The 12,101-nt window shown below is 37.2% G+C and overlaps 1 protein-coding gene across 1 annotated transcript in view; it reads left to right on the top strand.

Annotated features, from left to right (window-relative positions):
• The window catches only part of CFAP47 (cilia and flagella associated protein 47), a 291,486-nt gene that overhangs the window by 214,303 nt on the left and 65,082 nt on the right, over positions 1-12,101 (top strand). The window contains exons 56-57 of the mRNA XM_061454415.1: positions 1,701-1,805; positions 6,833-6,989. Coding sequence (XP_061310399.1) covers positions 1,701-1,805; positions 6,833-6,989 — 262 coding nt within the window. The remainder of the gene's footprint in view (positions 1-1,700; positions 1,806-6,832; positions 6,990-12,101) is intronic.

The raw sequence follows: 12,101 nt of genomic DNA, 5'->3' as shown, positions 1-12,101 counted from the left end.
CCCACCTACTTTTCCTTCCAGAAATGTTTTTATCATGCAGTGGAAACTGTAAAATGAAACTTTTAAAGGTTAAAAAAATATAGTTCCACCCCCCTGTAATAGACAAGGCAGCTAACGTCTGCAATAAACTGTTATGGCAATATTTTGATAAATTGTTTTAAAACCTTCCCCCTCAAAAGAGAAAAATAACATTTCAAGTTTTGTGCATTAGTTGACCACATCTGAGCTCTGTCTTCTCTTCTGCTCAGTGTAACTCCTGATGCTGTCAGTAGGAATATCTGTTGCTCAAGGCACATTAGCATCTTAGTCCGTAATCATGCTGGTATCCTATAGACACACCCTAAAGATGACTGTAAGGACCAGCACACCTGTGGCCTTTGCCCAGGCCCAGCTCTGAGATGGCAGAGAATGCCATGGGGCAGTGAAGAAAAGCAACGTAAGCCTCATCAGGGGCCTCTGCCCTGAGCGGGGAGTGGACACCCCTGTCCCTGCTTCACTCTCTGGGGCCAGCAGTATGTTCTCAGCACTGTGGCCATCACCAGTGGTCCTGATGCTGCACTGGGCCCCCATACCTATCATTGTCGTGGCTCTGCTTGCTGTTTCTGGGTGGGATGGGAAAGGGCTACAGGTGGAGGTCCCTGCCTTGGTATGCCAAAAGCTCAAGCCTTCCTTAGCTCCAAGGCAAGTACTGTATCAGAGCAAAGGCAATTAAAACCCCAAGCTAGAAAGAGGTCATAGGGCTTATTGGTGCAGTCAAGCATCTTGCAACTATTAAATGTATTAAACAAAAATTAATGTTTTAATAACTTGTGTTCAGTGCCTGTTAGCAGCCTAATCTTCCATGGCTGACATTTCCTTTATAAAAGGGCTTGTTGATGCCAGCTGTTGCAGGGTGTTGTTTTGACCTTTATTAACTGCAAAATAGATTAATTTTATAAAATACAGCTCAAGTGTCCATAATTCCAATAAATCTTCTTACATGCAAACATTATTTAGACATGTATGATATTAAAAACCTAGTACTTTTTTAATTAAAACAGACATGTAATTGCGTATTCAGTGTTCACAGTGAATCATTCTTCTGATGCATTGGCATTTTTTTTTATTTATAATTCTATTGTTTCATTGCTTATCTAGTTCTTAAAAACTTTTATGACCCCATTGTAATCAGATACTTTACTTTTCCCTGTGCAATTGAGATTCAAGCAGTATACTTCACATGAAGAGAAACCTAGCAACATCATTTATGTTAGTTCAGATAAAGGTAAGCAGAAGAGAGGCAAAACACTACTTTATTAAAACCTGCCATGTATTTCCCTTATAAGCCAATTTCTGTCTCTGGAGGTCAATGTGATAACCTTCTAGTGTCATCAATATGATCAGACACCAAAGTTATGTTTGAACAGAATTTGTACGAGCCACTGTCCATGTCCTTGGAGCAATCTGTAACACCAGCTCTGTAGTTTCTGGGGAATCAACGTGCAGTGACTGCCTCTAGGATTGTCTACTGCAGTACATTTGCTGCCTTAGCATCCTGTGCTTGCTGTGAGGAGAGAATGCATGTGGTGGAACACATTAATCACATAAACATCAACAGTGTTGATACAAAGCACAAAAGAGAAACAGATAAAAACCAAACCAAACAAAACATTGATTTATTTGTCCACTCTTTCCTTTGCTTCTTTCTTGTGTTTGTACAGGTGATTGTTGCTCCTCATTCCACCACTGAAGTACCTGTGCAATTCTGTCCATCTGCCCTTGGAAGAGGCAATCACAAAGCATCAATAACCTTCAGCTGTTCACAGGTATGATACTGTGTTTGCTGTCCACAACACCTGGAATTCATATTAGATAATATTTTAATAGGCAAGTAAGTAAGGGTTTCAATCTGTAGGTGAAGTTGAAATTCAGTGGGTCGGTACATAATGGGAGAGCAAATGCAAAGATATACGAAAGTTATAATTTGTTTTAAACTTTTTTTTTTTTTACACAGAAATTTTTCTATTTACAATATTAAAACATGATGCAATCATGTAGAAGAAAGAAAAAGTGATGAATAATTTTAGCTTTTTTGGTAATTCTGCTGTTTTTAACAGCAGAAGAGTGTCACTTCTTAGCATTGCCACCTCTGAAATTAAATTTCTTTCTATTTTTCTTTCTATTCTTTCTATTTCCCCCCCCCCCCCCAATGAAATTAATTTGATTAATTTTTTCTTTGATCTGAATTTTGGAAGGTAATGCACTTGAAAAAGTGAATTATTCTTTCAGTTTTTCTGAAAATGTTTTTTTACTTTAAGCATTTTAGAATTGTTGACGATTTCATCCCTGAGCTTTCTTTTAGATGAGAAAATGAATAAAGATAAAGAAACATGAGTCATCAATATGACCTACTAGCTGGTTAAAAACTGCAACTGGAAACAAAAATGAAACTTGATAATATGATGTAAATTATAATATTTTATCACATGAGCTGTGGTTGAAAGAAGTATTTGCTTTTTGTGTAGTTTCCTCTCTGTATTATTTTTTGATTTTCAGATATCCTAATAGATTGCTGACCTGTAAATTACTCCAGTTATATGCTACAAAGAGTTTTCAGTAGCGTTATAAGTAATACTGCAAAACCAAATACTATTTTATATGAAGAAAACGAATAGTGAAGGAAGCGATGTAGCCTTTTATTCCTGAAAAAGTATGTTGAACAGACAGGTTATTTGTAGGTGGTGGTAGCACAACATTTATTTTCAGGATCTCTGTTTTAAAATATTTATTAAGGACAAAACCAAGGAGACAGCAACTGTCCTATGAATAGTATATATTCAAGGCCAGTTCAAGAGGACAGAATGTCCTTATCTTTTCTGGATTCTAATGGTACATAGAAATCTAATTTAAAAAAAAAAAAAAAAAATTCACCAAATACAGAAGTAATAAAACAATACAATTCATTTTAACAAAGTGAGCCCTGCCACCTGAATCTTGTCATCCAGTGCAACATCCTGTCAAGAAATGTCAAATCTCCAAATTTTTATCTGCAGTGAACTTTAGTCAATATGCCATCCTTCTAAATGCTTTTCCCAGATCTCTTTAACAGTATCAATATATTGGTTTAATATTTGTAATTTCTTAGTGCTATTTTTATGCCTTGTCGTGGTTTAAGCCCAGGCTGTAAGTCAGCCATGCAGCCCTCTCACTCACTCCCCCTCTTTCTTCCCCCCCCTCGCTCCCGGAGGGATGTGGAGGAGAATCGAAACAATGTAACTCCCATGGGTTGAGATAAGAACAGTCCAGTAACTAAGGTATAACACAAAACCACTGCTGCTGCCACCAGTAATAATCATGATAAGGGAAACAACAATGGAAGAGAATACAATACCACCTGTTGATACCCAGCCCAACCGAACAGTAAACTAGCCCTTCCAAGTAACTCTAAGTTACATCCTGGGCATGGCATGCTATGGTATGGAATACCTCTTTGGCTAGTTTGGGTCAGGTGTCCTGTCTCTGCTTCCTCCTGGCTTCCCCTCCTCCCTGGCAGAGCATGAGCCTCAGGAAGTCCTTGGTCAGACTAAACATTTGAGCAGTAACTAAAAACATTCGTGTTATCAGCACTGTTCTCAGGCCAAAATTCAAAAGCACAGTGCTGCACCAGCTACTAAAAAGGAGGAAAAATGACTGCTATTGCTGAACCCAGGACATGCCTGAATCTTGAGAATTCTGTAAATTTTTATTCATTTTCACTTCTAGTCTTTAGTAAATTAATCTCAGACTATTTCAGTTTGCTCATTGTTATACTGATAGCTGACAATTAATATTTACAGAGATACAACTGGCCTTTTTAATTAAGACTTGAAGAATGCTTCTCATCAGGGGTGGATGCCTCAGACAACTTTGAATGTAACCCCCCTCCCCTGACACGGGTTTTCCTCCCTTGATTTCTCTGTTTAAATATATCTGAATGGACACTTAAGCCATCTGATAGCTGAATAGCTGACTAATCTAAAATCAGTTAATGACAGTACTTACAGGATAAGCCTTTACTTCTGATTGTGCTTCTTTCCTGAACTGAGAGAAACTTTTCTGTTCTATTACCTGCTTCATTTGTTTCTGGTTTGAAGCTGTATGAAGAGCTCTTCACAAAGTGAGTCTGAGTTTAGCTCTAAGCACTGTGAAAATCTGAAATTAAGTTTGTTGGGACAGCACAACTGAAAGGTCAGTCTTAACGTAATCGGCACCGAGAGTTCTAATTTACCTGTATTATCCTATTCTTTTACCACATTGCTAGCATCCGTGTATAATGTAAAGCATTTAACAGAAGTAAGTAATATTAGAGAGAAAATGAACCCAATGTTAGGTCCTATCCTGTATTATTTTCCTAACGATTCTGGTTTTTAAATATCTTATCCTCTTGATTTCTTGCACTGATCATATACGGTCTTGACCTCCATCACAGAGTGGGTCAATGAGAAATAGTAACTGTAGATCAGGCAAGGCAGGCCTGTCCTTTAGTCAGTATAATTTTTTGGTTGTCTTGTTTTGTATTCCAGACCAACGACTAATTTTGTTTGTCTCCTTTAGCTGTTCAGTTTGACAGTTTCTGTGTGTTGTTTTAAAGGTGCTCAGCACTTGAAACAATGGGGATCAAAATGGCTCTGCTTGTTAACCACAAAAATTCAGTGGAAACTGCAGTCACTAGTTTTTGTAGACCATGAGCCTGGGCCTTCAGCAATAAAGCTCTTCATAGCTCTTTGGTCTTTACAGCTCAACTGTAGAAAATATAAGCATGCTCACTCCTCCCACCCCTACACTGCATCTCTGTGGGAAACAACTGGCTATGAGCAAGGTGGTTCACACAGATTTACAGAGGGTTTGGAAAGCATTGTTACACTAATATTGCCTCATAACTTATGTATTAAGAGATTTGCAGAAATACATATATATGTATATTGTTGCTGTGTGTGTAAGCAAGCACAAAGTAGCAATGACTGGCCAGTGTAAGCACTTATTGCTTGACACGTTCAGCTTTCTGAAAACATGATCTTCTGGCATGTTTATGCCTGTGTTCCAGTCCTTCAAAATAAATCTGCAAAGTGTGCTCAGCCTATTGTTTATATTTAACTTCTTGAAGCCAATGTGGGAAGGAAGAACAAGTCAGGAACACAAACGCTATGATATGCTGGCTTGGCAACTGCTGGGCAGTTTCTTGTTGACTACTGCCAGCAAAGGGGCTTCACCAAGGAGTTAGTCCTCTGTTGCTTCAAAGTTTGTACAGTGGCAGCACTCACCTTCCTGACAGAATTTGAATAGTGAGTGGTGTTAGCATCCTGCTCATGAGTTTGAAACAATAAACAGGTTATAGGCCATATTTAAGTCAACAATGAAATAAAATGTAATTTTAAAGGGAGGTAGTTTTCAATTTTTACTAGACTGAGAAATGCAGAACTCCCTGCAAACCAGGTAATATAAATCACTGTCTAAATCCTAAACAAAACACAGGCCCTATTTTTATATTCTGAGTTTTAGTATTGTGTAGTCTTTTTTCTACATCAGTATACAAACAAGTTTTCCTCTTTTCTTTTTTTTTTTTAACCCTGTAGCCTTGGATGACTTCTACCAAATAATTTCCTTCAGTAAGACTAAAATGTCTTTTTTCTTGTTGGATTGAATGTTTCTCTATAATATGATAATAAAGGCATGCAATTTTGCTGTCCAAAGCTATTTTCTGAAGACGTATGATGTGACATTTTATTTATCCCTGTTTATGCTGAGAAGTCTTAATATATTAGTCACTTTTTACTTTAAATATTTCCATATTTGTTGTTAGATTTTTGAACCCTGTCTATCACAGATTTTCCTTAATTATTTCAGACAGGCTATGCAGAAGTAAATGCAGTATTCCAGATAATGGAAGTAGTGGTTTGAATTTATGTATTTTCTATTCTGCTTATGATGTATACCTTTTTGAGTTATAATGAACAAAACAGATCAAAGGGTCACTTTTTTGAGCAGTTTGTAATAAGCGTCAAATTTTAGTCAGTTATTATTTGAAGGCAGCAACATGAATGTACAAATTAAACATTTTCCTTAAAATAATATTACCTTTATATTTGCCATTCGCCTTTGCTGCTCATTCAGCTTTAAAGGTTCCACAGTGAGTGGCATTATTAACATCATTCTTTATAATCTTAAAAGAGTAAGTAAGTGTAGGGCAGACAACTCCTTACTCTCATGATAAAAAAAATGATCAAAATAAACACATCAATTGAATTATATTTTCATTTTTTTTCTGCTCTGTGGTGATACTCTATATCTGCTAGGTCTTTTCAATATGGATTCTTCTGTGCATAGTGGTTAATGTTCTTTATTATCTTTGGAGTAACAATTTTAGCTTTTTGTATGATTCTCTGCTGTCCAATCAAACAATTATTTTTCTTATTCACTTATCTTCTGAAAAGAGCTTCTCACTTCATCTGCTTTCAGGTTCTATGTGCTTTGAATTGCCCTCTTGCAACCACCTACATCTTTCATTCACTTGACTGGAAGCTCTGAGTAGATTAGAAGTTAAATGCTCTGAGTAGCTTGGAAGGTAAATACTCTGTGCTCAGAGTAGCCCAAAAGATAATGAAGAGATGGGAACATCTCCCACAATGGGGTAGCAATACTTAAGAGTAACATAACAGCTTGCTGGAAGAAGCAAGCAAGCAAGCAAGCATTTAACAGCAGTTCACTTACAACAGAAGAGAGACATAGAACACTAGAAGGAAGAAGTAGGCAAAATGCCTTAAAATGTACCTATCTAACTTTTCAAATAGTAAGTAATGGCATGTTTCATCTACAGCTTACAGAGTGGATATTTAACCTTTCGGGGACTGGTCTTCCTCCTCAGCTGATGGAACCAACCAGCATAAGTGCATGTATTGGCCAGCATTCTTCTGTCATGATATCCTTCAAAAATCCAACTCCTGAAAACGTGGTGGTAGATGTCATGCTGACAGGTACAGAGGTTTGGATTGTTTTGGGGTGAGGAAAGGAACTTAAACTCCTTGGGTTGCATTAGAAGTGTGAGTGGGATGTGATTACATTTGCCTCATTTCATTTCCTGGCAATGGAGATATTGTGTATCATTCACATCTACCCTGGAAAACTGTTAGACAATACTGTGTGAGCTAAGAAATAACACAACCCTTTAAAAACTGTTCACAGTAGAACTCTTAGGTCAAACAGTCTCATGTCTACATGAAGCTGGTTATTGCCCATGGACTGCACTGTAGCATTTAGGCAGTAGGGGTCTCCTGAGTCTGTTTTGGGAGCTGTATATCTAAGCCAAAGAGCTAATGTGTTGTTTTGGCTTTGTTCCTCGGTTATTTTCCAAAATATCTTATTTTATCAGCTAAAGGAGTTAGTAAGGGAAAAACATTTGAGGCTTTTTTTTCCCGATTGACCTTCCAGGGAAGTATGTTTCAGCAATATTTTCAAACATACTTTAAAAAATAAAATCTAGAATTATCAAAGATCGCCAAATCATACTGAGATTTCACAAATGCTGTAGAACTCAAGTCTGAAGTCCCAGATTGTCCTTGATGACTGAGATTTACTCAGTGAAAGAATAAACTTCACTCTGAGTGAAGCAGAGATCTATAGAAGGTCTATGAAGCTCCACCTAGTTCAGCATAACATGTAGTATTAAAAAACAGGCACCAAACCATTTTCTGGCATCTTCATATAGCAAAAATTGAAGATAAACCTTCCAGTGCCCCCTGACATCAACTCAGTAGATGGAGGAACATAAGAGAATAGCAAATTCAAAACTGTGCAAAGGTAAGTTTTAAGTTAGGTTTACACACTCATGCTGTGATTTGGAGTTTGTGGCACATAAAATAAGTGAAGAAAGGTGACTTTTAAAAATGGAGATCCAGGTTTATTTATTGAATGGAACTCATGCTTTTTAATTACACCTTCTGAGATATGAATTGGAAATACAGAAATACAGCTTTAGCTGCATATGGATAATATATGGGGGATTTTGCTGATTCTTCTACCTGAATAGTGTTTGGTCAAGAGAATTTTATTCTCATGACTGAATTCTCTATGCTTTTGCTGACCAAGTACTTTAGTACAGTTTCCCATGTGTAACTGCTGATGTATTTTCATCCTCAGCTGTCACAAAATAGAGTTCCATTTGTAAATGCTCAGACCACTTCTGAGTTTCTGTTGACGTTCTCATATGGACAACAGTGAAGGAAGAAACAGTTTGCAGTGGTCCAGTATTTACACACTAAGTGAACCATTTCTAAGCTCTCAGGAATAGTGCCAGCTTTTACATGCTGAGCAGGGGACCTGGCAGAGTGTGGAACAGAGTCATATCCAGCACATACAGAAAGCTCAAAAGTGATGTTCATATTAGAAAAGGGAGCATAAATGTCAACATCTTATGTTTTTCACTAGCAACACGATGTTGATGAAATACCAGTTTCTTCCTCCACAGTGTTGGATCTGCTTGGTGTTATTATGTTTACATAAGGGTCTCTTGTTACACTTGCTTTCTTATTGGTTGCCAGATTTAGTTCCACAATGATCTCTTCACTTTATTAGGTCTTTACCATACATTGTATAATTTCTTTAGGGTAATACCACAAAATTATTCATCACTAAGCTGAAGCTGAAAAACAACTAAGGCAATAGTTGGCACTTTGACAATGTGCTGGTATGGGTAAAATAGCCCGAGGCGTGACAAATGCTTTGCACTGTTGACTTAATATAAAGCCCCATGGCCTGTTACTAGCAGTGGCAATAACATATTCCCAATACTACACCTAGATGGAAGGAAGAAGAGATAACAAAAGCCGAACGTAAAAGTACTATAAGCATACTTAGCAAAATGATCAGGAAAGCCAAAACTCATCAGGTGTGAAAAGTAACAGGGAAAGTATGGTCTCTCACAAAGGGGTTCTAAAGGTAGGCTAGCTGGCTAAGGAAGCTTAGGGAAAATGCAGATAGTTCCATTGATGGATGGGGGAATCAGCTATTTAGACAATGCAGAAAAGGCTGAAGTGCACAGTGCAGTTTTTTGCCTAAGTCTGCAAGCAAAACTCGAATGAATTGCACATCGTCTTGCAATCCATTTCAAAGCACATGAAGTTCAAGAAGGTAATCAGAAGTAATCAAATATATTTGTTAAGTACAAATCAAAATGACTGATGTCATTGCCTTCTGTATGGAAATCAGTGATTATACAAATAAGGGAGGAGTAGTGGATGTAACATACTGTGGTTTAGCAAGACTTTTTCATTGTTCCCTGTTGTATTTTCGTTTGGAAGCTGAAGAAGTGTAAGCTCGATGAGCAGACTGCTGAGTGGGTTGAAAACTTGGCTGAGCTGTTGGTCTCAATAGTGATCAACACCTTGACAATCAGTTGCTGGCTGCAGTGAGTGCAGTACCCTAGGGATCAGCATGGGGCCCATGTTATTCAAGACCTTCATTAATGACATGGATTATGACAGAGTGAAATATTAAGAAGTGAAAGTGGCTGACATGAATGGTAAATCTTCAGTCCAGAGGTACTTCAATAAATTGTTAGTATACCTCTTTTTTTTTTGAAGTGCTCTTTTTCATCAGTTCATTGTTCCTGGAGCAGCTGAAGATACAGTAAACTTCACTTTGTTAGTAACGCAATTTTCTTCTAGAATGTTAAACCTTTGTATTTTCCCCTCATTCCATCTGCCCTTTGTGTTTATCTTAGTTTAGACACTTACAGAAGCACTGTGAATTATTTGACCAGGAAATAACTGGTTATATAATCTCTTGAACTGTAAGTGTGTATTACATGTGTGCTACGAAGATCCCCAATGCATCTCATGGGGTACAGCATGCTTTATTCTAGTGTAAAGTGCAAGCTGGTATTCTGATTTGTACAAGAGCAATTATAAGAAGCAAACTCCTTGGCTTTTTTGAGCACAAATCTAGTGCTGGATAGCACAGTTTAGTATACTAATATTAAGTATAATTTGTAAAAAAGCTAATCTAATGCGCTATTTGCAAAAATAATAAAAAAATGTGACATCCACGATGCAATTTCATAATAACTTATAAAGCATAAATATTGGTGCTAAACCCTAATAAATTGTGACGTTCTGAGAAACATTAGCAAAACAGGTGTTAAGTATTTTCCTGAGAACATAGATATCTTTGCAACTATGGAGCATTAAATTGTCCCAGGGATATTTTCAGTAACAAAGACAGTGAAGAGGCAACTGGCTTAGTGAAAGACTGATGTTGGGTTTTATGCATCAGGAGTTGCCAGTTTTCATTTTCTGTACACATCAATAGACCTGATATGATGATGACCTAATGTTTTTGCTGTCTATGAAATTATGGATAGTTTTCTTTGAGATAAATTATTTTTGTACTGTGATCTTTATGGAAGTAATACCATACTGTCCTTTAAAAAGCTGTCTTGAATTTGTTAATCAGTTTAATATTTAATGTTACATTTCTCATTCAGTTGCTGCTGGTGACCTGTATATTATGTTTGCTTGGTTTGAGTTACGCATTCAGACTGTCTTTAGATATGTTCATACGTGCTATGATTTGCTCTCTGTTCTAATATTTACTGTAATTCCTATTTTATTTCCTTCTTCCCAGAGGAAATCTGGTATTATAAGCAAAGTCAAGGATGCACAACTTCAGCTTAGTATTTTTGGCCCTTACATATGCTGGGAAATAATTTCCATAAAGACCTGTATATTTAGCTGAATGTCATCAAGACATAGTTTACCTCAGATGGAAGCAGATAGTGTTTTAATATACTAACTTTTATATTGTATATACCACAGCAATGCACATATGTTAGCCCAGTGTACAGTAAAAGCTAATTAACTTGGGGTTTTGCAACATTAGGAATGAATTTGCCATCCCATGAGACTAATCAGGCTGGTGAGAAAGTTATCCTAGTATGACGATATTATTTGTAGTACCCTTCCTGTCCTACCAAGAACTGAACTGTTGGTAGTTGTGAGTTTTGAACTTGCTTTTTCACAAACTTTTTTTTTTTGTTAACTACTGTTTGTTTGTTTGCTTTCCCCTGTCTATTTTGCTTGTATCAGTTTGAGCTGTTCAAACCGGAACGTTATTTCAAGACCATTTACAGTCCTAAATTATGGAGAAGACTGGATCTCTTATCCATGTTATGATGAGCTATGTGTTAGTTTAATGTGTTTTGACATGAAGAACCTACTTTTGTCCTAGTTTCTGTCATGGCAGTGCAAGAACATGCTCAGAAAAGAAAAAAGCTAATTAGCAATGATTGTAGTATTACTTCAGACATAACAGTAGGAACCTTATATCTGAATTAGTTAAACACAAATATTTTAGTCTGAAATCACAGAGTGATAGATTGGTTATGGTTGGAAGGTATGTTAAGATCATCTAGTTCCAACCCCCCTGCCATGAGCAGGGACACCTCACCCTAGACTGTGTCACCCAGCACTCTGTCCAACATGGCCTTGATCATGGCCAGGGATGGAGCATTTGTCACTTCTTTGGGCAATGTCTCACCACCCTCACAGTAAAGAACTTCCTTATAGCTAACCAGAACTTCCCCTGTTTAAGTTTAAACCTATTGCCCCCTGTCCTATCGCTACAGCCCCTGGTGATGAGTCCTTCTACTGCACCTTTATAGGCCACCTTCTGATACTGGAAAGGTGCTATGAGGTCTCCACGCAGCCTTCTCTTCTCCAGGCTGAACAGCCTCGATTTTCTTAGCCTGTTTTTATGCAGGCTGTGCTTAAGCCCCCATATCATCATAGTCTTAATTTATTCCTTAAAGAGTGACAGCCTAATCATTCTTAAAACCTGTTTTTTTTCCTGAAAAATATTAATCCAAAAAGTAGAATTGTTCCTGTCAGCAAGTAACTCAACTTCACAGAAATTTTTGAATCTATCTCCGAGAATAGCTCTTAAACTTGTAGTTTTAGTAATATAAACCCAAAGCCACTACCATTTTGAAAGCTCTTAGCTGATATTTTAACATTAAAGCAAGTTAGTGGAATGCCTTTCTTTATTTAATCTTGCACTGGACTCATCACGTTCATTGCTGGTGTTATTGGAGG

Source organism: Pezoporus flaviventris, unplaced genomic scaffold (genome assembly GCF_033815535.1).
Source record: "Pezoporus flaviventris isolate CSIRO_AGI_PZ_B2104156 unplaced genomic scaffold, CSIRO_AGI_Pfla_v1 ptg000015l, whole genome shotgun sequence".
Classification (NCBI taxonomy): Eukaryota; Metazoa; Chordata; class Aves; order Psittaciformes; family Psittacidae; genus Pezoporus; species Pezoporus flaviventris.
The sequence above is the reverse complement of the archived record's forward strand: the minus strand, read 5'-3'. Positions and strand labels throughout refer to the sequence as shown.